Source organism: Myotis lucifugus, unplaced genomic scaffold (assembly GCF_000147115.1).
Source record: "Myotis lucifugus unplaced genomic scaffold, Myoluc2.0 scaffold_539, whole genome shotgun sequence".
NCBI classification, from domain to species: domain Eukaryota; kingdom Metazoa; phylum Chordata; class Mammalia; order Chiroptera; family Vespertilionidae; genus Myotis; species Myotis lucifugus.
The window spans coordinates 268,670-294,216 of NW_005871587.1; the positions used below are offsets into that span (position 1 = coordinate 268,670).

Here is a 25,547-nt window from a genome sequence, read left to right on the forward strand (position 1 = left end):
ATCCTTTCCCATTTTTTAAATCATGGTATTTGAGTTGCAGGAGTTCTTTATATACTCTGGATGTTAATTCCTTATGGCATATATGGATTGCACATATTTGCTCCTATTCCATAGGTTGCCATTTGTTGATTGATTCTGTTGCTGTGTATAAATTAAATTTGATGTAGTCCCATTTGTCAATTGTAGTTTTCATTGTTTGTGCTTTTGGTATCATAATCAAGAAATCGTTGTCAAGCCCAGTGTTGTGAAGCTGCTTCCCCTCCCCCCAGGTTTTCTCCTAGGAGTTCTATAGTTTCAGGCCTTACATTTAGGTCTTTAATCCATTTTGAGTTAATTTTTACATATGGTATTAAGTAAGGGTCTAACTTCATTCTTTTGCATATGAATATCCAGTTTTCCCAGCAGCATTTGTTGAAAACTATCCTCTCCCCAGGTTCTGGTGCTTTAAAACAAAACAAAAAACCCTTTTATTTATTTATGCCCTCACTCCAGGACATTCTTAGAGAGAGGAAGGGAAAGAAATCGGTTGCCTCCTGTGCACTCAAACCTGCAATCCAGGTATGGGCCGGCCTGGAATGAACTGACAGCCTTCTGGTGCACTGGAGGACGCTCAACCAACTGAGCCACTCAAACAAGGTTCTGGTGCTTTTTTAAACATACAGACTGTAGAAGTGGCCCGGGTCTCTGAGATCCTTAGTGCTAGTTATACATCCTGATAATTTTTTGGAGCAGATGCTATTAGCCAACCCCCACCCCTTTTTAATATTTCCATTGATTTTTAGAGAGAGTGGAAGGGAGGGAGGAAGGAGGAGAGAGAGACAGAAACCTCAATGGGAGAGGCTAATCAATTGCCTCTGGCATGCACCCTAATGGGAGCGAGGATAGAACCTACAACCCAGGTATGACCTTGCCACAACCCTTCCGTGCGTGTGTGGGCTGATGCTCTAACCCACCGGCCAGGGCTAGCTCCTTTTTATTTATTTATTTATTTTTACGGATTTCAGAGAGAAAGGGGGGGAGAGCGCTAGACATATCAATGATGAGAATCATTGATCGGCTGCTTCCTGCACGCCCACAACCTGAGCATGTGCCCTGATCGCAACCCTTCAGTCTGAAGGCCGACTCTATCCACTGAGCCAAATCAGCTAGGGCCCAGCTCCTTTTTATAGATGAGGACACTAAGATTGAATCTAAATATCCTGCCCAAGGTCCTTATAGCGAGCGAACAGGTAGAGATGGGATTGGAGCTGCGAACTTGAATTCAAGGCCTACATGCTTGAATCCCGTGGGGATCCTCCTTTTATTCCCAGCATACTGGAAAGAATGAATGAATGACTGTCTCTCTGGCAAAAAGCTTGCAGCAAACGCTGGATCTTGGACAAGTCCACTGCTCCACGCGGGGGTGCGCATCCGTCTCGCGCATGCGCACCCCCTGGGCACAGCCGGCTCCACTCCGTCTGTTACAAGCTCTCTCAGCATGGTACGTCCCGCCTTCCCCCATGCCCGGGCCGGGGTGGTACGCGCCACCTCCTCCAGCCCCTCCCTGTCGGTTTCCGCGCGAAAAGCCAGAGCTGCCTGTGCTGCCGACACCTCTGTTGCAGCTTCCAAGATGCCTGCCCGAACCGCCCCGGCCCGGGTGCCCGCGCTGGCCTCCCGGGCCATCTCACTGCCGGACGATGTCCGCAGGCGGTAGGTGCTGCAGGGGACCGCGAGCTCCGTGAGGTGGCATATTGCTGGGGGTGCAGGGGTTGCTTCCCCTCTGGGTAGCCCTTGGCTGCTGCTGACAGACGGGCGCGCATGCGTGGGGTTGCTTGGCGGCAGTTGGCGCGGGTAGGGTGGGACTTCCGGTCGCGCGCGTCTCGGGCAGTTTGGCGCCAAAATGGGCCAAGGCCCTTCACAGTTCCCTCGTGACTGGAAACTTGGGGTCTCCTCTGACCTCGGAGTAGAGCAAACTCTGAGTTTGCTTCAGGGAATCCCTTTCCCAGAACAGCCGCCCGGCTCCTGTCTCCAGCTTGGTCGTACAGGAAGTGGGCAGCCCACGGCCGAACCACCACTCGGCCCGGCACTTTGGCCTCCACTTCCGGTGCACACTGCGGGGTGGGGGGGGGTCGAGGGGCCTGGCCGGCCTGGCTCCGAGGTGTTTCAGGGAACCCTCTTGGCGTCCCGCACCAACACCCCGATGGCGACCACCAAAGACCGACGTCGCCGGTTAGGGCTCAGGTGCAGCCGGCTCAGGTTTGCGAGTCCCGGCCTTTGGGGGAGGCTCCCCCCACCTCCGATTGCTGGGGAGTCCGTATTCTGGAAAAAACTTACCGTGCAGCGCGGGCCGGGGCTGCTGCAGCATGAACACTGTGCAGGCTTTTCTGGTCGTTCTGCTCCTCGTGTGGCTCAGTTGGTTGGAGCTCCGTCCTGGGCTCGATTCCCCGATAGGACACCTACCTCAATTGCGGGTTCGATCCCCAGTCGGAGCGCGTGCAGGCGGCAACCCATTGATGTTTCTCTCCCTCTCTCTCAAAGTCAGTTTTATCCTCGGGTGAGGATAAAAAACAAACAAAAACTGTCAAAACACTTTTATTTTTAAAAAAATCTTTGTTGTTGAAAGTTATTACATATGCCCATCTTCCTCCCCCATCCAAATACTTTTTAAGCACAGAGCGGGGAGTGTTTTTGAAGAATCTGTATCTCTATTCCCCCCCTCCCTCCACCCCCCAAGATATGGCGCGACTTAGACTGGAAATGGGATTCTGAACGCCTCTGGCTTCATGATGTTAGACCCAACACGGAGGTGGTGGGGCCGGGCCTTCTTTATTCCGATGGTGAGAGCTCTACCTCTCCTGGTCTGTTTGACTCTGGGCCAGTGTCATGAACAGCTAGGGTTTGTGAATATTCATTATAAAGTGGAATCGGAGCGCAGGGGACCGTGCCCGCCGCGTCAAGGCCCCGCGCTGGCATTGTGCTGGCTGCCCTCGCCGGTCGGGGTTTCACCGGGCCGTTCGCTAAACTGGAGCGTTCGGTGAGTGTTACATCTGCCGTTTACTCTGGGTTCCATCTTAACTTGGAACTGGAACGGCCTACTGTAGGTGGGCAGCTTCTTCAGGTTTCCGCTTTAGACCCTGTGGTAGACGATGAAATCGTCAGCGTGTGAGATCCGCTCAGCAGCCTTGTGCAGAATACACAGCCGTGGCATCAAACATTAAGCTTAGGTTTGTAAACGCAGGTAGAACGCCTCTTGATTGACGAAAATTAGAGGTGAGTGATCTGTTATATGACGGGAACCTAAGTCCGTTAGAATACTCTAGGAGCAGAGGTTAGAACCCGTCCTTATCTTTGCATTTCTGTCATTTTTGCTAACGTGTGTTTATATGGCAGCTTCTTTTAAAATGCGCATATAGTTAGTTTCATTACATATGTAAAGAAACTACAAAGTATTTTCAATGACTGGTCTTTAACTTCTTTATTGAGGTATTACTTACCTGCCCTGGCCGGTTTGGCTCAGTGGATAGAGTGTCAGCCTGTGGACTGAAGGGTCCCGGGTTCGATTCCGGTCAAGAGCATTTGCCAGGGTTGTGGGCTCGATCCCCAGTCAGGGGCGTGCAGGAGGCAGCTGATCAGTGATTCTCATTATTGATGTTTCTGTCTCCCTCCCTCTCTGAAGTCAATAAAAATATATTTTTTTAAAAAAGTGTTACCTTAAGTCTCCTAAAAAGCACGCTTTTCAGGACAAGCCACATTTTTCCACTTGATTTTTCTTACTCAGCCCAAGCTACCATCATTTGCATAGAAAAGCGATAGTCTTCTACTTGTCTTCCTGTTGCCACTCAGGTCTGTTTTCTGTAAGTGGGAACTCATCCTCTTACAAATAACTTGGATCCAGTGGTTTTCCTGCCCCTTTCCTCGCTCCCCTCACCCCCACTGTCTGGTAAACTTGGCCTGAGGTCCAGAATTCCTGTCCTCTTGCCTGACTCATCGTGTGTTCTTCCCGCAAGCCACACAGGCTGCCTTTTAGGTTCTCGGGGCTTGAGGCCATGCAGAGTGACCAATGCGAGGCTGGGCTTCGTCCCTTTGTTCTTAGGATGGCATTCAGAAAGACGGCCGCCTTCCCCCGCATTGGAGAAGGGTGTTCGTGCACCTCGCATGCTGCCTTGCAACTCGAGTTGATTTGTTGTCGGAGCCTGTTTGCCTTATTCATTGTATCTGCTGTTTGGTGCACAGTAAACTCTCACATGCTGGCATGTCAAACTTTCCCCTTGAATGAAGCCTGGGTTTACACATGCTTCTAGCAACCTGGGCACAACTCCAATTAGCCTTTGTAATTATGACGGCTTTCTTATCTGCTAGTCATTCTGAGATTAGATTAAGCCAGGTCTTGACGTTCTGAACCAGTTTCATGGCTCCTGCTGAGTAGGTATTGGATGGGGAAAAACTGACTTAACCTCTTCTGGTTCCCCCTGCAGTAGGATTCTAGAGGTGCAGACCACGGGTTCAAATCCCACCCCGCCACTTGCAGCTGTGTGGCTAACCTCCTGGTGCTTTGTCTGTAAAATGGGGTGGAGGGGCCTGTCCTACCAAGGCATTATGAAGACTAACTGAGCTGACAGGTGTAAACATGGTAGAGCAGCACCTGCCCAGAAACCTACAGTGCTTAGCTGGGTAATTTATTTCCATTAGAGGAACATAACTTAAAGTACTAACATGTTCCTCTTATACTGAGGCAGGTAGCAGCATTGTATAGAGATGAGATATATGCCTGCTTATTCCAAACTTCCTTTTTCCTGGCTTCTTGTAGAATGGGCTGGACTTGCTCTTTCAACTGCCACCTTAGCTTTTATGCCAACTGTCCGCTCCTACTCTTGCTCAGGCATCCTTTTCTTTAGGGTTGAGGTGGCATTCTATCTTCTTTCAACTCAGTGTATTGCTTCTTAATTCTTTGTATCCTTGGTTTTTGTGTTGCTGTCTACTACCAGGGAGCCTCTTGCCTGATTTCCCCACTTCCCCATCCCCTTTCTTTCATTCTTGGCCCCTTATCTCTTCTGGTTGTGGGACTTCTACTTTCAGCAATTGGGGTGCCTGCTGGAGATAGATACCTCCAGTTCTGCTGCTTCTCTGGAGAGCCAGTTTTAATTTCTAGCTGCTGAATAGCCAGCGGGGTAGCTGCTGTTCACAGAAACATCATTTCTAAAACTCGTAGCCTGGTTACTCTTTTTCCCCACCAAAGAGTTCTGAATTTCTGATACTGTATTCAATTTCTTTTATTTCCCATCACCATTAATCCCCCCTATGCCCTCTTCCATCTCCACCCACTACCTCTCTCTGATACTGTATTATTTTTTATACTGTATTTTTAAAAATACATATATATTTTAATATATGTTTATTGATTTCAGAGAGGAAGGGGAAGGGAGAAAGAAATAGAAACATCAGTGATGAGAGAGAACCATTGATTGGCTGCCTCCTGCATGCCTTACCTGGGGATTGAGCCCCAAACCTGGGCATGTGTCCTGACCTGGAATCAAACTGTGACCTCCTGTTTCATAGGTTGATGCTCAACCATTGAGCCATACCATCTGGGCCCGAGGATATTTTTCCACTGAATTTTAGAGTGGAAGAGAGGGAGGGAGAGAAGGAGAGAAAGACATACACATCAGTGTGACAGAGATACGTTGGTTAGTTGCCCTCTGTACCCAGGTTGGGGGTCGAATTAAACTTGCAACCCTTTGGTGCATGGGCTGACACTGACCAACACTATTCAGGGCTCGAGTTTAACTTTTGACTCCTCCAAACTTAACTAGTAGTAGCCTACTGTTTGTTTTTTTAGATTTTTATTGATTTCAGAGAGAGAGAGAAACATCAATGATGAGAGAGAATCATTGATTGGCTACCTCCTGCATGCCCCCTACTGGGGATCAAGCCCGCAACCCAGGCATGTGCCCTTGACCGGAATCGAACCTGGGACCCTTCAGTCCACAGGCCAACACTCTGTCCACTGAGCCAAACCAGCTAGGGCTGATAGGCTACTGTTAACCAGAAGCCTTATGGATAACATAAACAGTTGAATAACACATATGTTGTAGGTTATTAACTAGAGGCCCCGTGCATGAATTCATGCACCAGTGGGGTCCCTCGGCCTGGCCGGCAATCAAGGCTGATGGGGGCCCGCCTACCGGGGGAAGGGACCGCTGGAGGTTGGCTGGCTGCAGGAGCTTGGCTCTGGGAGCGCACTGACCACCAAGGGGCAGCTTCTGTGTTGAGCGTCTGCCCTCTGGTGGTCAGTGTGCGTCATAGCTACCGGCCAGTCGTCAGGTTGTAACGATCACTTAGGCTTTTATATATAGAGATACTGTATTCCTATAGTAAAGGAAGCTAGAGAAAAGAAAATTATTAAAATCATAAGGAAGAGAAAATATGGTCATAGTATTTTGAAAAAAATCCACATATAAGTGCACCTGTGCCGTTCAAACTCATGTTGTTTAAGGGTCATCTGTACCACCGCTGTAGCTGCAGTCTGCTGAGAGTTTTTGCTACAGAAAGGCCTTTCCTGACCACCCAAGTCAGGAGGTTCCTACCTGGCAATGCCTGTGTCCAGTCACCCAGCTCGTTGCCTGGAATAGGGCCTGGCATATAGTAGGTACTCAGAGATGTGAGTGACCATCAAAGCTAGAAGCAGGGTCCACATCCACTTGGAACAGCTACTGTAAGATACTGGTGCAACAAAGCCTATTGCTCAAATTCCTGGCTTTGCTGATAACACTTGCCCTCAGGAAAAGCTCTGTTCCTGCCCTTTGGGCTGGTGATAACTGAGTACCTAGTCTATGTGGGTGCTGGGCCGGAAGATCCAGAAACGGTGGAGGCCTGGTCCCTGCCCAGTGTGCTGCCACTCCACTGACCGATGCTCGCCCGAATGGTTAGACCTGTTGTCGCCCCACTGCCCACAGTCAGCACTTGGACTAGGAGCAGCGTCTCCACTAACCTCCCTTTCCTCGGTGTCTGTTCTTGTTCTTTTATTCTTTTTCTCCCTTCCCCCCAAAGAAGCAAGACACCTCTTCAATAATCAAATCAGACCATGACTTTCCAGCCAGACTCATGACTGCACTTCTGAATGTTAGGAGGGGGAAGGGCACTGTGTGTTTTTTTTTCCTAACACTCATGTAAGTTAAATTTATTTCCAAAGAGATCAACCAAAGGACTTGTAAGCATGCATATAAGCTTAAGCGATGGATGCAGACAACAGGGGGTGAGGGTGAGGGCAAGACTGGGAGGATGAGGGGACAATAGGGGGATAGACACATTTGTAATACCTTAATCCAGTGGTTCTCAACCTTCCTGATGCCGCGACCCTGTAATGCAGTTCCTCATGTTGTGGTGACCCCCAACCATAAAATTATTTTCGTTGCTACCTCGTAACTGTAATTTTGCTACTGTTATTAATCATAATGTAAATATCTGATATGCTATATGTGTTTTCCGATGGTTGCGACCCATAGGTTGAGAACCACTGATAAGGCTTAATAAAAAAAATTTTTAAAAAAGAAAAATATTTATTTCCAAAGTTCTTTAAAACCGTGGTACTAATTCTTATAGGTAAATAAAGTTGTTTAACAAGTGTTTTTTTCCTTTTCCCTTATTTTCTTTCCCCAGGCTCAAAGATTTGGAAAGAGATAGCTTAACAGAAAAGGTAATCACTATCTTCAAACATTTTTACTACCAAATGTGACTGATAGATCAGTGTAGCTTGTAAAAAGTTTAAGGGGATACTTATCTGGCAGGGAGATACCATGATCAGGAAGGTGGTTTTCCTAGGGTGAGGCTTACCCATTGCACTCTGGATGTGCTGGCCTTTGGCAATTTCCCCAAATGTGGGAAACTCAACTGCATAATTCGTGGAAGTGGGCAGCTGTGTGCTCTCCCCTGAAAAAGTTTAGGTGGAATCGTTTTTTTTCCATAAAGTTTTGAGATAGCTTGGAAATATTCTTCTTGTTTAATGTGCTGTGTTAATACTGCTAACACCAGTTGACTTTTGGTAACTTGTTGACAAGTTTACCAATCTAAGTTCCAAACCATCAGTTCTGAACTATAACTTGTCTCGGTCACACTGTTTTCAGAAGCACAGTTTTGTTCTAATACGCCATATATGTCTCTGTCTCACCTCTGATCTTTTCTATTTTTCACCGTTCTGGAAATGATGTGATATGATCTTAATGGAAACATCACGAAAGTGTCTTGGTGAATACTTGGGTTTTGGGCAGTCAGCATTGCCTGCCATTCAGTCATTATGTGACCAGGCAGCATAATTGTGTATTATAATGCCCATTAGTTAGTAGCTTGGGAGTTTGGGGACTTCTAAACTTGTATCCTTCCCTTAGGAGTGTGTGAAGGAGAAATTGAATCTCTTGCATGAATTTCTGCAAACAGAAATAAAGAATCAGTTATGTGATTTGGAAACGAAATTACATAAAGAAGAATTATCAGAGGTAAGTTTTCAGCATCCCGATATCTAGAAAACGTCTCTGCTCATGCAGCTTGTCTGTGACCAGGGAGGTGGAGTAATCCCAGCTCCCCCTGTTACCTGATAGTTATAAAGGAAATGCGTTTGTTTCCTTATTCTTACTGCCACTTGTTTACATTCACTGCTACTTAAATTATCCTTTCCTGCTATAGGAGGGCTACCTGGCTAAAGTCAAATCCCTTTTAAATAAAGATTTGTCCTTGGAGAACGGAGCTCATCCTTTCAGTCGGGAAGTGAATGGATGTCTAGAAAACGGGAGTCATTCAAGTGGTGAGGACCGCAGCGTGAGAATGGCAGAGGAACACAAGTCGCCCAAGTCCATGTCCAAACCTTGCACGCCCAGGAGAAACAAGTCTGATGGCGAGACCAAGTGTAAGAGCCCTGAACTCGTTTGACCTTGATGGAGGCTGTTGCCACATAAAGAAGGGGACAGTCAGACCCGGAGTCATAGTCCTCCTGGGCAGTACTTCCTGGCTTGTTTCGTGTGTATACCCCTAACTAGTAAATTATACGTCCTAACTAGCTTAGGTATATGCTAATCTAAATTTTGTCTTTGACCAAGTCTTGGGCATTAGGTCTCAAAACATGGCTAAGTTTATGAGGTATAAGGTAACAGGAACTACTAATACTTAAATTACTTCTGTTAATATGCCTATTGAAGCTAAACATTTATTTTTAGACTCCTTCCCAGTTTGTAGTCAAAGTAACTCTTCTGGAATCTTTACAAACAAGAGCATGGACTTGAGCTCAGGTACAGCCCTAAGCCACTTCACTATTTAATTTTTTTTCAACATTTTAAAATATATTTTCTTTATTACTGATTTTTAGAGCGAGAGGAAGGACATAGAGACAGAGAAACATTGATATTGGCTGCCTCCTGCACACCCCCTACTGAAGATCCAGCCCACAACCCGGGCATGTGCTCTGACTGGTAATCAAATTGGGGACTTCTTGGTTCCTGAGTTCAACAACTGAGGCACACCAGCCGGACCACCTTCTTTTTTTTTTTAATCCTCACCAGAGGATATTTTTTCCAATACTTCTGAGAGAGAGTGGAAGGGAGGGTGGGAAGGAGGGACAGAAACATCTATGTGAGAGACACATAGACTGGCTGCCTCCTGCACAAGCCTCGGCTGGGGCCAGGGATTGAACCTGCAACCCAGGCAGGTGCCCTTGACTGGGAATCGAGCCTTAGGTGAACACACGGACACTCTAACCACTGAGAACAGGCCCAGGCTTAGCCCTTTCGCTTTTTGATGGTTCAGGTTCCTTGTCTGGTTCAGGGATTGGCCCCTCAATAAGTTTGTGTAAAACTAGCAGGTAGGTGCTAATTGCCAATTTTTGTTATTAATCCTCACCAGAGGGTATTTTTCCATCATTTTTTTTAGGGAGAGTAGAAAAGAGAGGGAAAGACAGAAGCATCAATGTGAGAGAGACACATTGATTGGTTGCCTCCTGCATGTACCCCGGCCAGGGCCAGGGAACCTGCAACCAAGGTTCGTACCCTTGACCATAATCGAACCCGGGACCCTTCGGTCCTCAGGCCGACGCTCTATTCACTGAGCCAAACTGGCTAGGGCCTAATTGCCAATTTTATCAAGACAGTTGTTGATTAGAATAAGGGGAGGACACTTAATCCTCTGCATTAACTTGGTGATGCTGAAGAACTGTACCTTTGCTGTAAACTTTTTATTCATAGTGGCTTTTTTTTTCTTTAAACAGCTGAAGTCTCACCTAGCCCCAGGATTACAAGGCAGTCTACCAGGCAGACCACCATCACCTCTCATTTCACAAGGGGGTCAGTATATAATGAATTGACAGCTGCCTTTTCTAGAGGCTAACTGCTTTTGGTAAAACATGTATGGAATTAGACTTTCCATGTTGCATAGGTTTGCCTGTGCAGTTTTGTTCATTAGACATTTATGAACAGCATTTTTTTATATTCAATATTTTGTTTTAGTTTCAGGTGTACAGCATAGTGGTTAGACAATCAGAAACTTTATAAAGTATTCCCCCTGATATTTTGAGTACCCACCTGGCACTGTACATAGTTACTACAGAATTCGAGGCCCGTGCATGGATTCGTGCACCAGTGGGGTCCCTGAGCCTGGCCTGTGGGGATCGGGCCAAAACAGGCTCTCTGACATCCCCTGAGGGGTCCCGGATTGTGAGAGGGCACAGGCCAGGCCAAGGGACCCCACCAGTGCACAATTGGGGCTGAGGAGGGACCTTGGGAGGGCTCCAGGGCGTGTCTGGCCCTTCTCGCCCAGTTCCGATCAGCCGGACCCCAGCAGCAAGCTAACCTACTGGTTGGAGCGTCTGCCCCCTGGTGGTCAGTGTGCATCATAGTGACTGGTCAAACAGTTGGAGGGACACTTAGCATATTAGGCTTTTATATATATAGGTTATTGACTGTATTCTCAATGCTGTATTTATATCCCTGTATGAATGGCATTTCTGAATACTTCATCTATTTTTATTAACTATAGGAAACTTAAAAAAAATTAGTGAATATAGTAAAATGCACCCCCAAATAACCCGTCACCTAGTGCTACCAGTTAATAGCTCCTGGCCATCATTTCATTTACACCCCGTACATTCCAACTGGGTTACTCCAAGTGGATTAAAACTTCATATCCCCCCAAGTCTCCCCAACTTGATTATTTGGAAACAAAGCCCAGACATGTCATCCATAAATATTTCAGTAGAAAGCACTGTTCGTGACCTGTGGGCCGTGCTGTGGCTAACGGGTTCCATTCCAGTGCGACAGCAGCCCCACTGCCAGCACACTGACCGCCTGATGGTGCTCTCAGTGTCAGGTCTTGGACACAAGCAAAAAAAAAAAAAAAAAAAATATTTCAGTAGATTTCTAGGCAAAGAAGTCTCTTTCTCTGACAAACTTTTAATTCATATTTTACTATAATTGCTAACATTTAGTTAAAAAGACAAAACATATACTATTTTCATGCCTTATAAAGTATAACAATTCCTTACTGTCATATACATAGCCAGTGTTCATATTTCCCTGTGTGTAGCAAACAAAGTGTTTGGTTGATTTATTCCTTAAACCTTTCAAGTTAGATTCCTTCTTATTTTCTTGCCATTTATTTGAAAAAAGTGTGTCATTTGTCCAATAGAGTTTCTAGATCTGTTTGACTGTATTCTTGGTGGTTAATGTGTTCTTTTATTTCAGTTTCCTATAATCTGGTATTTAGGTCTAGAAGCTTGATCAAATTCCAGCTTTATTTATTTTATTTTTTTGAGACTTCTTCATAGATGGCTCTGTAGACTTCATCAGAGGCATGTAATGTCTCTTCTGTGATACCAACAGCCAATGATCAGTGTCTAGATTCACAATTTCTTAGGATTTGCAAAATGGAGATATCCTATATCATTCAAAGAAATATTAAATTTGAAGCCTCTTTCAACATCCTGACGGTGAAGGCTCTCCTTGGAGGGAAGAGGGCCTCCATGCCCTGAATCTGCCCTAGAGACGGGGGGAGGCATGTGGGTCGTTCCACACCTGCTGGAGGTCCAAGGTCTGGCCAAGCTGACGGCTGGCTTTGCTGTGTTTGATAGCCCTGCTAAACGGAGATCTGAGGAAGACCCTGGAAGAGCCCAGGTGGACAGTTCTGGCGATGAAGAAGAAAAAGAGCAGGTAGAGCTAGCGCTAAAGTTTCTTCACTACCTTTTTTGGGTACATTTGCTGATAATTGTGACTTTATACTTGGTCTGTCTAATAGACTTAAAGTGACTGAGAAGATATTAGAATGTATCCCTGGACCCAGGCAAGGCAGCCCCATCCAGAAACGCTGGAGTCTTTTTTTCTTATTTTCCTTCCTACCTCTAGGACCCTTCAGTCCACAGGCTGACGCTCTATCCACTGAGCCAAACCAGATAGGGCCCTCTGTTTTTGGTTTTTTTGTTGTTGTTGTTATGTTTGGTTTTGGTTTTGGCGAAAATGAGACTTTTAATAACTCTCAGAAGCAGGTGCCCATTTTACAGGATCACTTTTTTTTTTAAATATTGATATCAGAGAGGAAGGGAGAGGTAGAGAGAGAAACATCAATGATGAGAATCATTGATCAGCTCCTGCCCGCCCCCCACAAAGGATCGAGCCTAGAACCTGGCCATGTGCCCCAACCGGGAATCGCACTGTGACCTCCTGGTTCATAGGTCAATGCTCAGCCACTGAGCCACGCCAGCCAAGCCCCCTCTATTTTTATGAATAAAGCTTTACTGGAACACGGTCATGCCTTTTCATTTACATATTGTCTCTGGTTGCTTTTATGCTGCAGAAGCAGAGTTGAGTGGTTGTGGCACAGACCATGTGGCCTACAAATCTGAAATTTTGTTTTAGGCCTTTTTCAGAAATAGTTTCCAACTCCTAATCAACTCTTGGTTGTAGAGTGTAGGGAGCTGAGTTAAAAATTTGAAGCCTCATCTCTACCCCATGTATCTGCCCAGAACTTCTGTTGTCTAGTTCCACATACTGCAGTCACTAACTGATACTTCAGGTGTGGCCTAGGTCTTACTCAGAGGCTAATTTTCCCCTCTTTATCTCTCCACCCCTGCTTCTCCCTCTCAGGTTGAAAAGAGGCGCAGAAGTCAATCCAGAGATCTGTAAGTAGTCCAAATGCTTGCACCTTTGTGCTGTGCTGTGTGTACCTTTAATTGCTGAAGTAACTGTTCTAGAGACCTGTGACTATGGAGAGGTTTACAGGGAGCTGCTGATGGTATTGGGAGATTGGATTGGTTGGGGCAGGGTTGGATAAGAAACCCAACTGGGCCCTCTTGCTTCCTACCTTCTGCATGTGTGTGGCACTCCTGTCTCTGCACAGTCATGTGTATCCCTTAGCTCCCAGCAGCGCTCATTGGGCCCTTCCACTTCTGAGGGGTCCCAAGGGGCTTCTGAAAGCCTCGTTTCAGGATTACAAGTTAGCACTGTTCCTTTAGAGCCACCGTGACATGGGGCTCTCTTTTGGATGGGAAGAATCTGTTTCCCAGATGTATTCTGAATATTTTGCTTTTTCATTAGGAGGTGTTTGTTGTTTGATGCAAGCTGTTGATATGGTTAGTTTTTCTGAGCTAATACTCAGCATATATCTGTTTAACCAGCAGAGCTGCCAAACGGAAACCTGAAAAAGAATCACAAGATTCTGATGAAAAAGATGAGGATGAAAAGGTAAGGCCTTTTTTTTCCACTGTTACCACATTTTATACATCCTATTGGCTGGAATGTTAAAGTGGCTTTTTAAAAGTTGCTTTTTTGTGCCCTGGCTGGTGTGGCTCAGTTGGTTGAGGGTAGTCCCATGCACCAAAAGGTCATCAGTTCTATTCCTGGTCAGGGCACATGCCTGGGTTGCAGGCTAGATCCCCGGTAAAGGGCATGTAGGAGGCAGCTACTCAGTGTTTCTCTCATACATGGGTGTTTCTCTCTCTCTCTTTCTGTCTTCCTCTCTAAAATCAATGAAAAAAAATTTTTTTTTAAATTGCTTTTTTGTTATGGAAATATTCAAACATACCAAAAAGTAAGCAGAATAGGGTAGGAAACTCTCATAGTCTCATCATCCTCCAACAATTATCGTCTCGTGACCGAATGTGTTTTAGCCAACCCTCACTCATTCTTTACCTTCTCCACTCCAACGATGAACAAATCCCAGATATTTTTAAAATGTTGACAGAACTGCCCTGGCTGGTTTGGCTCAGTGGATAGTGTGCGTTGGCCTGGGGACTAAAGGGTCCCAGGTTCGATTCTGGTCAAAGGCACATGCCCCGGTTGCAGGCTCAATTCCCAATAAGGGGCGTGTAGGAGACAACCAGTCAGTGATTCTCATCATTGATGTTTCTGTCTCTCTCCCTCTCCCTTCCTCTCTGAAATCAAAAAAATATATTTTAAAAATATTTACAGAACTGCTTACAAAAGGAAAGGAGTCTTTGTTGTTGTTAATCCTCCCCTGAGGATGTTTTTTCATTGATTTTTTTTTTTTTTTTTTTTTTTTTTAGAGAGTGGAAGGGAAGGGGAGAGCTAGAGAGAGAGAGAGAAAGATCGATGTGAGAGAGACACATTGATTGGTTGCCTCCTGCATGCATCCCAACAGGGCCAGGGATCGAGTCAGCAACCAAGGTTCGATTCTTTGACTGGAATTGAACCCGGGACCCTTCAGTCTTCGGGCTGCTGCTCTATCCACTGAGCCAAACCAGCTAGGGCCCTCTGCCGTCTTTTTTTTTTTTTTTTTAAATATTTATTGATAGCCGAACCGGTTTGGCTCAGTGGATAGAGCGTCGGCCTGCGGACTCAGGGGTCCCAGGTTCGATTCCGGTCAAGGGCATGTACCTTGGTTGCAGGCACATCCCCAGTGGGGGGTGTGTAGGAGGCAGCTGATCGATCTCTCTCATCGATGTTTCTAACTCTCTGTCCCTCTTCCTTCTTCTCTGTAAAAAATCAATAAAATATATTTAAAAAAAATATTTATTGATATCAGAGAGGAAGGGAGAGGGAGGGATAGAAACATCAATGATGAGAGAATCATTGATCAGCTGCCTACTGCACATCCCCCCACCAAGGATCAAGCCCACAACCTGGCCATGTGCCCCAACCGGGAATCGCATTGTGACCTCTTGGTTCATAGGTCAGTGCTCAGCCACTGAGCCACACTGGCCGGCTGGGCCACTCTGTCTATTTTTATGAATAAAGCTTTACTGGAACACAGTCATACCTTTTCATTTACATATTGTCTCTGGTTGCTTTTGTGCTGCAGAAGCAGAGTTGAATGGTTGTGACACAGGCCATGTGGCTAACAAATCTGAAATGTTGTTTTAGGCCTTTTTCAGAAGTAGTTTGCCAACTCCTAATCAACTCTTGGTTGTAGAGTGTAGGGAGCTGAGTTAAAAATTTGAAGCCTCATCTCTACCCCATATATCTGCTCAGATTCTTCTGTTGTCTAGTCCCACATACTCCAGTCACTAACTGATACTTCAGGTTTAGCCTAGGTCAGTGATGGCGAACCTTTTGAGCTCAGCATGTCAGCATTTTGAAAAACCCTAACTTAACTCTGGTGCTGTGTCACATATAGAAATTTTTTGATATTTGCAGCCATAGTAAAACAAAGACTTATATTTTCTATATTTATTTTACATATTTAAATGCCATTTGACAGAAAAATCAACCAAAAAAATGAGCTCGCATGTCAGAGGTTCGCCATCACTGGCCTAGGTCTTTCTCAGAGGCTAATTTTCCCCTCTTTATCTCTCCACCCCTGCTTCTCCCTCTCAGGATGAAACGAGGTGCAGAAGTCAATCCAGAGATCTGTAAGTAGTCCAAATGCTTACACCTTTGTGCTGTGCTGTGTGTACCTGTAATTGCTGAAGTAACTGTTCTAGAGACCTGTGACTATGGAGAGGTTTACAGGGAGCTGCTGATGGTATTGGGAGATTGGATTGGTTGGGGCAGGGTTGGATAAGAAACCCAACTGGGCCCTCTTGCTTCCTACCTTCTGCATGTGTGTGGCACGCCTGTCTCTGCACAGTCATGTATATCCCTTAGCTTCCAGCAGCGCTCATTGGGCCCTTCCACTTCTGAGGGGTCACAAGGGGCTTCTGAAAGCCTCGTTTCAGGATTACAAGTTAGCACTGTTCCTTTAGAGCCACCGTGACATGGGGCTCTCTTTTGGATGGGAAGAATCTGTTTCCCAGATGTATTCTGAATATTTTGCTTTTTCATTAGGAGGTGTTTGTTGTTTGGTGCAAGCTGTCGATATGGTTAGTTTTTCTGAGCTAATACTTAGCATATATCTGTTTAACCAGCAGAGCTGTCAAACGGAAACCTGAAAAAGAATCACAAGATTCTGATGGAAAAGATGAGGATGAAAAGGTAAGGCCTTTTTTTTCCACTGTTACCACATTTTATACATCCTATTGGCTAGAATGTTAAAGTGGTTTTTTAAAGTGGCTTTTTTGTGCCCTGGCTGGTGTGGCTCAGTTGGTTGAGGGTAGTCCCATGCACCAAAAGGTCATCAGTTCTATTCCTGGTCAGGGCACATGCCTGGGTTGCAGGCGGCTAGATCCCTGGTCAGGGGTGTGTAGGAGGCAGCTACTCAGTGTTTCTCTCACACATGGATGTTTCTCTCTCTTCCTCTCTCTAAAATCAATAAAAAGATTTTTTTTAAAATTGCTTTTTTTATTATGGAAATATTCAAACATACCAAAAAGTAGGCAGAATGTGAGGGTAGGAAACTCTCACATTCTCAACCTTCAACAAATATCGTCCTGTGACCAACCAAATGTTTTAGCCAACAAATCCCAGATATATTATTAAAATATTTACAGAACTTATAAAAAGAAAGGACTTTTTTGTTGATGTTTTGTTAATCCTCCTCCTCAGATATTTTTCCATTGATTTCTTTTTTTTTTTTAAGAGTGGAAGGGATAGGGGCGGGGGCGGGAGAGAAACATCGATTGGCTGCCTCCTGCATGTGCCCCAACCAGGACTGGGGACTGAGTCTGCAACCCTGGTATGTGCCCTTGACCAGAATTGAACCCGGGATTCTTCATTCCACTAGCTGACGCTCTATCCACTGAGCCAAACCCAATAGGGTGGAAAGAACTCTTTTTTTAAACTTTGGCACAATCTAATCATAACACAATAATATTGAGGTGTAGTTTTTGTTCAAACTTCCCTGCTAGTCTCCATGTGTTTTTTGTGTATTTTTAAAATTATATATATATAATTTTATAAATATATATATAATATATATATTTCAGAGTGAGAAAGTGAGGAGAGAGAGAGAAAGAGAGGAACATTAATGAGAATCATTGGTCAGCTGCCTCTTGCACGCATCCTACTGGGATTGAGCCCACAACTCGGACATGTGCCCTGACGGAATCAAACCCTGAACTCCTGGTTCATGGGTCAATGCTCAGCCACTGAGCCACACCAGCTGGGCTGCATTTTGTTTTTACAGTTTGTTTATTTGAATCGGGACACAAATAAAGCCTGTACAGTATATCTGGTTGGCATTTGTCTCACCAGAGTTTTATCCGTCTCCTTTTACTTGTATTATGTGGAAGGAACCTGTTTTTCTGTAGTTTCTGGGTTCTGGATTTTGCCCCTTGCACTCTTCTTGCATTTAACATCTCCTAGCCCTGCAGACTGATAGTTAGGTCCAGAGGCTTGACCGATGCTTGACCAGATGTAGGGCTTTTGTTGTTGTCCAGAGGACTTGCATCATTCCAGACGGCACAGTTATCTTTTTATAGTGTTAAGATAGATTACTGGGCTCAGGTGCTGTGTGCCTGATCCACCCATTCATTATAGAGTCCCCTCAGTTTTTCACCTAATTTTTGTTTTGTTTTGTTTTGTTTTCTGGTCACCTAATGTTTTTAAGTCATTGCTTAATTCCATTATTTCACCAGGAGTTGCAAAGTGGTGATAGTCTAATCCCATCATTTCTTCATTTATGCAAAATAATTCTAGGAATACGTTTCCCCCTGTATTAGCCTGCTCAGACTGCCATAACTAAATACCACAGTCTGGTTGGTGTAAACAAGACATTTTCTTCCGTTCTGGAGACTGGAAGTCTAAGATCAAAATGCTGGCAGGGTTAGTGTCTGGTGAAGCCTTTATTTCTGGCTTCTCGCTGGGCCCTCATGTGGCCTCTCCTGTGTGAGCACAGAGGGCGAGTGTCCCTTTCCCTTATAAGGACACCGTTCCTATTGGATTAACACCCACCACCCCATGACTTCATTTAAACTTAGTTACTTTTTTTTTTAATATATATTTTTATTTGTTTTTATTGATTTCAGAGAGGAAGGGAGAGGGAGAGAGAGAGAGAAACATCAATGATGAGAGAGAATCATTGATCGGCTGCCTTCTGCACATCCCCTACTGGGGATTGAGCCCACAACCCAGGCATGTGCCCTTGGCCGGAATCGAACCTGGGACCCTTCACTCCACAGGCCGACGCTCTATCCACAGAGCCAAACCGGTCAGGGCAAAACTTAGTTACTTTTTAAAAGCCCCATCTCCAAATAGTCACATTTGGGGTTAGGGCTTCAATATATGAATTGGGGGTACAATTCAGTCTATAGCACCCCTCATCAGTTATTTTGAGTTACCACTTGTATAGGAAGCTAAGGGTTTTGTGTGTGTGTGTGTGTGTGTGTGTGTGTGTGTGTGTGTTTAATTGGTCTCAAGTCTTTTTTTTTTTTTTAAATATATTTTATTAATTTTTTACAGAGAGGAAGGGAGAGAGATAGAGAGTTAGAAACATCGATGAGAGAGAAACATCGATCAGCTGCCTCCTGCACATCTCCTACTGGGGATGTGCCCACAACCCAGGTACATGCCCTTGACCGGAATCGAACCTGGGACCTTTCAGTCCGCAGGCCGACGCTCTATCCACTGAGCCAAACCGGCTTCGGCAGGTCTCAAGTCTTTTAAGGAAGCCTTTGGTTATAAGGGTTTTGATAAGACTACACACTGGAGGTGGCTCTGGTCTCTCTGGTTCTTTGCCTTTTTCCCTACCTCTGACTAGGTGTTTGTTTAATGTTTTTATTTATTTTTAGATAGAAAGGAAGGGAGAGTGAGAGAGACTGAGTGGGGGAGAGTGAGAGAAATAGAAACATCGATGGGCTGCCTCTTGCACTCCCCCGCTGGGGATCGAGCCTGCAACCAGGGCATGTGCCCTGACCAGGAATCGAACCGGTAACCTCTTGGTACATGGGATGATGCTCAGTCGCTCAATCCACTGAGCCACACCAGCCAGACTTGCCTAGGTTTTGTGATAACCACATATGTAAAATTCTTAACTCTGAAGCATGATGCAGATGTAAAAATACTTTCTTAGTCTTCACTCCAATTTTCCATTTAGGAGGAGAAGAGACGCAGATCGACATCCAAAGATCCGTAAGAACTTATTTTTGTCTTTATACTTAGCAGGTAATAATATTAAAATAATTGTTCTAGAAAGGAAAAGAGGGTTTTAGTGACTTGCCAGACTTGCCTTAGCTGTAAGTCTGATAGGTTGGGTCTGAGCACAGGACCAAGACCGTTCCAACTCTTCCCAGTGAGGCAGGTCCCCTTCGTGTGGTAGAGACACTTGTGACCTAGCACCTTGGCCCTTAGGCAGCCTGGTGATCACCTTTGGCAGGTGGTTTAGGTATGACTTTGACGGTGGATTCTGATAGTTTCTTTTTTCAGTCATTTCAGAACGTATCTTGTGTTTTGTTTTGTTTTCCCCCAGTGATGAGAAAAAAGTAGCTCAAACCAAAACACCACTGTCTCCCAAGGTAAACATGCACCTGGGGATAAAACGGGTAGCACAGCACTCAGGGGGTTGCCTAGAGCTGCTCTCTGAGCACCATGTGTCATGCCCCCACAGAACCAGCTTCAGAAGTGCCTTCAGTGTGGACAGTATCTGGATGACCCTGAACTAAAGTACGAACATCATCTCCCGAATGCAGTAAGTTCCAGCTGTCTTCAGCTTTTTCTTTTCCTGTCTCTTATCCCTCTGCTTAATGGTCCATTGTCTCTCAGGTGGACGAGGTACCGATGTTGACAAATGAAAGACTATCCATCTTCGATGCCAATGAATCTGGCTTTGAGAGTTATGAATATTTTCCTCAAAACAGACTGACATGCTTCAGGTACTGATACTCTTCTTCATTGTGACAGGGCACTTCCCTAAAGATGTCCAAGTTCTTAATATCTCTAGCACCTTACCTGCAACATTTCTTATGCTGCTAACACTAGATGGATAAAAGCCACAAAGCCCTGGTGGAAGTATAGTAGATATTTGCTGGGGGCTGGGGGTTTTTTGGGGGGGGAGGGGGTATTAAAGCTATACATGTTAAGTCTTCAGTTTGTGTATATTCTGGAGGTCATTAATTCAAATGAGGGCCAGCTTTGTGCTAGGTACTGCACTAGGTGTTATGAATATAGCCCTTGAGGTCCCTGCTTTCATAGAGGCAGAACAAAAGTTATGCCTGTCAGGTAGTTACGACAACAACACAAGTAAAAAGCATGGAAAGCACAAAGTGGATAGGAGAAAGAAGTTGTGTTTAGAATGGTAGGGAGCCCTGGCCAGTGTGGCTCAATTGATGGAGCATCCTGTGTACCAAAAGGTTGCGGGTTCGATTCCCAGTCAGGGCACATACCCAGGCTGCCAGTTTGATCCTCAGTCGGAATGCGTTCAGGAGGTAACTGGTCGATGTTTCTCTCTCCCTTCTCTCTCAAAAAAAAAAAAAAAAAAATGGTGGGGAAATGACTTCAGCAAAGACTCAGTGGCATAAGAGAACAGGCCAAGGGAATAACTAGGGAAAGACATCTCAGGAGGAGGGAACAGCAGGTACAAAGGCTCAGAGGTGGGCATGTGTTGGCAATGGAAGACTCAAGTGATGAGGCTGGTGGGGCTAGGGGGGGCCAGGGTGTGGAGTGAGAGGTAGGGGATGTAGGCAGGGGGCTGGGGAGAGGGCAAGATCATACAGGGCTTTGCAGGCCGTGGCATTGACTGCAGGATTTTCTCTGATGATCCATGGTGTGTGGACTGTGTCTTTGGCGAGGCTCAGACAAACCCTTGAGTGAACAGAGTCCCCATGCTTTTCAGCACCTTTCAATTTAGTCAGCTCCCTCTTGCTGAAAGTGCAGTTGCTTTGTGCAAAACAGGCTTCACTTTGTTTCTTCGTGGTGACTTGGCTGCAGTGCCAGCCCATGTCTCTTTCAGGCCTGGGCACATGCTGTTTCTCTTCCTGAAGAAGTATCATAGGGGCAGTGGGTCACCTCAGTAATACCTATCGTAAGCCTCAGGTGGACATCAATGCTGGGAAGCCCTTTCTGACACCCTTACCCCATAGCAGGTTGAGGGGTTCCTATGCCCTGGGACAAGACCCCAGTGCTTCTTCTGTGGCACTTCTCACACTCCCTGTGGTGGATTGGTTGTATGCCCTTCTCCCAATACAGTCAGGATTCTGGTCCATTTTGGGATGCTGTTCATCTGCCGGCGACCCCCAGGGCCTGGCCCAAACCTCTGCCTGATGGCACAACCAAATATGCTGTGTTGATGTAGCTGGCGTCCACGCCCTGGTGCCTTCCTGTAGCATTCCTCAGGCCAGAGGCTGGAAGAGGACTAGCTGAAGCCAGGGCTGCTGGAGTCCCTTGGCTTCCTCCTCGAGACATGGCGTGCTGTAGATTCATTCCTATATAGTCGGAGGGTAGCAGTAAAGACAAATTTCCCAGGAGAAATGTGCCTTGTAGCATCAGGCCGTCAGAGCCAGACTGCCTGAGTTATTAAGGGACTCTGCTTACCTCTAGTACTTGGGCTGAACGTGGTGGAGGGAAACAAGTCAGGAGAGGTCGATCCTGTAAACCAGTGGGTCCTGCCCCTGCCTAGGACTTGGAACTTCTTTGATGTCACGTCTCCTGATACAGCCCAGTGGGCTGGGCGGTGGATCCTTGTTTTCTGTGGGTTTGCAATATGTGCCCTCCCTTGATAGGTGTCCATATTTCCCACTGGACTTCAAGTCTCGAGAGCAGGGCTGTTACCATGTTGTCTCCCATGCCTGGCACGGGAGGAGCTCAACTCACGGTGTTCATTTCTATTTTTAAAAAGGTTTTGTGAGATTTCAAGATGAGGATTTCTGGCTTCCAAGCCCTGACACTAGGGGAGTGTGGCGGGAGATGGTCTCAGGAGACCTGTACGGGTCCCACGTGGCCCACCGGTGACTCAGGGACAGCATGGCATCTCCAATGTAGGGGCATCGTCCTTGAGGCCAGCATGGTCCATAAGCAGAACCCCTGACTTATCCCGCTGAAGGAGGAGCATTCTTCCAACTGTCAAGGAGTGTCTCCGGATGGTGGGACCCTGGATGCCCTTAAACCTGAGCTTTACCCCTCGACAGAGGCGGAAGCCCTTCCTTCACATATCCCTGATGTGCCTCACTTTTTATGACATTATACAATATGCTTTACTTGGTTAAACACAAAACTAACCGTATAAGAAATATTTTCAGAGGTAAATCCATAGAAACAGAAAGCAGATCTGTGGTTGCTGGGGTGGAGAGGGAATAGGGAGTGACTGCTTAATGGGTAGGAGGTTTTATTTTGTTCAATGAAAATGTTTTGGAGCCAGGTAGAAGTGGTCGCACAACTATGAGTAGAATGTGTTTGAGAGCTGATGTTTCTGTTAGCATCATGACAAGCGCGGGTGCAGTGAGTTGCTCTCTGAAATTTCTCATCATTCACTGTCTCACTGATCTCTTGGTGTTGCCTTAGCAGATACTTGTACTTTTTTTATTTTTTAATAATTTTATTGATATTAAAATATATTTGGAGAGAGAGACATCAATGATGAGAAAGAATCATTGATCGGCTGCCTCCTGCACATACACCCACCACCACTCCCCGCCCCTGCCCCCCAACTGGGGATCGAGCCAGCAACCCAGGTATGTGCCCTGACCAGGAATCCAATCATGACCTCCTGGTTCATAGGTTGACGCTCCACCACTGAGCCACACCGGCCGGGCTACTTGTACTCTTGATGCACCGGTGGGAGGATCAGGTAGAAGCCTGTTTGGTCAGAGAACACTACTCATCCAGTGATCTGGCAACCAGAAAGATAAGGGTCTAGGAATTGCAGGTAGTCACTGTCACTTGTGTCTGAACTTGACTCTGCTGCAGCTTGCCTTCACTGGTCAGCTGGCTAACACGCTCTTTGTTGCCCGTCTAGTGTGTACTGTAAACATGGTCACCTGTGCCCCATTGACACTGGTCTCATTGAGAAGGATATTAAGCTCTACTTTTCTGGTTCAGCAAAACCGATATATGATGATGACCCGTCTCCTGAAGGTAAGTGGAACTTCCCTGCTTATGTTTGGGACAGATATTTTAAAAACAAACAACTCACCTACAAAGCACTGTTCAGCTGGAATTCCTGCCTCTTAAAGTTAGGGCTTGCGGTCTCTGAGCAGCTATAAGGAAATGCTCTCTGCCTCTGATGGGGACTGCCTGGCTCGGCTGATAAGGGATGTCAGCTCAGCTGGGCACTTCGAGTGCCACTTGGGCCTGCTGAGATTTTGATATGAGTCATAGCTGAGTCCATTTCCTTTCAAGAAACTGTCCTCTTTTCCATCTCTTAGGTGGTGTTAATGGCAAAAACCTTGGCCCCATCACTGAATGGTGGATCACTGGCTTTGATGGAGGCGAAAAGGCTCTCATTGGCTTTAGCACCGGTAAGTATGTGCTAACTGTGGACTGTCCTGGGTTATGAAAGGAGACTGCTTCTGTCCTCCCGGGGGCTTGGTTGGGCTTTGGGACGTCTCAACAAGCTCACATGAACATCACTAAACATGTGGTAATCATGTGGGGTTCTGGGATGGCCTCTCCTATTAATTACAACCAGCCTTGGAATCAACCCTCTAGTTATACAAGTAGGTCATATTCTTGCAGCTCAAACCCAGACAAAATTTCAAAAGCCAGAGATGAGCGAAATGAAAACTCCTCAGCCAGTTCTCTAGTCGGAAATAGGCCACTTCTGAATGCGCTCATAATTCTGATTGCACTTGATGTTTGTGACATTTGGGTATGGAATGACTTAGACCAGTGGTCGGCAAACTGCGGCTCGAGAGCTACATGCGGCTCTTTGGCCCCTTGAGTGTGGCTCTTCCACAAAATACCGACTTCTGCGCATGGGCCACGAAGTTTCAATCGCACTGTACATGTGCGTCCGCACGTGGTATTTTGTGGAAGAGCCACACTCAAGGGGCCAAAGAGCCGCATGTGGCTCGCGAGCTACAGTTTGCCGACCACTGACTTAGACTCCTCATAAGCTTCATAGACTCATCTGTGCTCTTCAGCCACCATAGCTGCCATCAGGTTCAAACTGCTTTCTAACAACATCTTCTGTTCACTGCAGCCTATGCTGAATACATTCTAATGGAGCCCAGCCCAGAGTACTCACCAATGTTCAACTTAATGCAGGAGAAGATCTACATAAGTAAGATAGTCGTTGAGTTCCTGCAGAACAACCGTGATGCGACCTATGAGGACCTGATCAATAAGATTGAGGTACGGGTTAGGTCATTTGTGATCTGGGACTCGCACCTTTTACATGCCATATAGATATTGCTGAGAAACTCATGTCTAGAATTAGCAGAAACTTTTTTAGTTCAATTAGAATAGTTTTGCTTAAGCCTAAGAAACTTCTGATGTTATTTCTTAAAGACCACGGTTCCTCCTTCCACGCTCAACCTGAATCGATTCACTGAGGATTCTCTCCTTCGACACGCTCAGTTTGTGGTGGAACAAGTAGAGAGTTACGATGCGGCTGGGGACAGTGATGAACTGCCCATCTTCCTGACCCCCTGCATGAGAGACTTGATCAAGTTGGTTGGGGTCACCCTAGGAAGAAGGTAAGGATGCAGCAGGAATAAAATTGAAGACCTGATTGCAGAGAAGGCAGAGTGTCCCATGCACTCTTCCCCAGCCTGCTAACATGATGGGAACCTTTCTCCCAGAAATGAAAAACGTCGAGCCATCAGTCATTCCACCAAGGAGAAGGACAAAGGCCCCACAAAAGCGACCACCACCAAGCTGGTCTACCAGATCTTCGACACTTTCTTCGCAGAGCAAATCGAAAAGGATGACAGAGAAGACAAGGAGAATGCCTTCAAACGCCGGCGGTGTGGCGTCTGCGAGGTAACCTCACCTGGGCTGGGCTCACCATGTAATCTGAGCAACTCATTTCTCTTTCTGGCTTGAGATGCTCACTGTTCAAATGTGACCCCTAGGACATAAGCTGGGAGGAAGTTGGTGGTCTGGGGAGAACTGCATGCCTCGGAGAACAAACAGGTTGATAAGACGGCTGTTGAAATTGGTGTGCTCGGATGCTTTGCTGTTAATGCCCCGTCACTAACTTGGGTCACTGTTCAATTCCGGGTCAAGGCACATGCCCGAATTGTGGGCTCAATCCCCAGTGTGGGGCGTGCAGGAAGTAGCCGATCAGTGGTTCTCTCTCATCACTGATGTTTCTCTCTCTCTCCCCTTTCCCTG

General features: G+C 46.1%; 1 protein-coding gene, 1 non-coding gene and 1 pseudogene across 10 annotated transcripts in view; all 3 read left to right on the top strand.

Annotated features, from left to right (window-relative positions):
• Positions 1 to 1,543: 1,543 nt before the first annotated feature.
• The window catches only part of DNMT1 (DNA methyltransferase 1), a 39,901-nt gene continuing 15,897 nt past the window's right edge, over positions 1,544 to 25,547 (top strand). The window contains exons 1-19 of one of the 9 annotated variants that reach the window (XM_023745360.1): positions 1,544 to 1,689; positions 7,636 to 7,672; positions 8,361 to 8,468; positions 8,656 to 8,875; positions 10,226 to 10,301; positions 12,083 to 12,161; positions 13,092 to 13,126; positions 13,622 to 13,688; positions 15,780 to 15,814; positions 16,310 to 16,376; positions 19,375 to 19,409; positions 19,747 to 19,792; positions 19,885 to 19,965; positions 20,040 to 20,149; positions 23,227 to 23,345; positions 23,636 to 23,728; positions 24,412 to 24,563; positions 24,720 to 24,907; positions 25,013 to 25,193. In XM_023745360.1, the coding sequence (XP_023601128.1) occupies positions 1,610 to 1,689; positions 7,636 to 7,672; positions 8,361 to 8,468; positions 8,656 to 8,875; positions 10,226 to 10,301; positions 12,083 to 12,161; positions 13,092 to 13,126; positions 13,622 to 13,688; positions 15,780 to 15,814; positions 16,310 to 16,376; positions 19,375 to 19,409; positions 19,747 to 19,792; positions 19,885 to 19,965; positions 20,040 to 20,149; positions 23,227 to 23,345; positions 23,636 to 23,728; positions 24,412 to 24,563; positions 24,720 to 24,907; positions 25,013 to 25,193 (1,809 nt within the window). In that variant the 5' untranslated portion in view covers positions 1,544 to 1,609. The remainder of the gene's footprint in view (positions 1,690 to 7,635; positions 7,673 to 8,360; positions 8,469 to 8,655; positions 8,876 to 10,225; positions 10,302 to 12,082; positions 12,162 to 13,091; positions 13,127 to 13,621; positions 13,689 to 15,779; positions 15,815 to 16,309; positions 16,377 to 19,374; positions 19,410 to 19,746; positions 19,793 to 19,884; positions 19,966 to 20,039; positions 20,150 to 23,226; positions 23,346 to 23,635; positions 23,729 to 24,411; positions 24,564 to 24,719; positions 24,908 to 25,012; positions 25,194 to 25,547) is intronic. The other 8 variants (XM_006104062.3, XM_014446440.2, XM_014446441.2 and 5 more) reach the window with 8 other exon arrangements.
• On the top strand, positions 7,749 to 7,902 carry LOC111823532 (annotated as a pseudogene).
• On the top strand, positions 11,213 to 11,337 carry LOC111823533. The gene has a single exon (XR_002826567.1). It is a non-coding gene; the product is annotated as a small nucleolar RNA SNORA54 (small nucleolar RNA).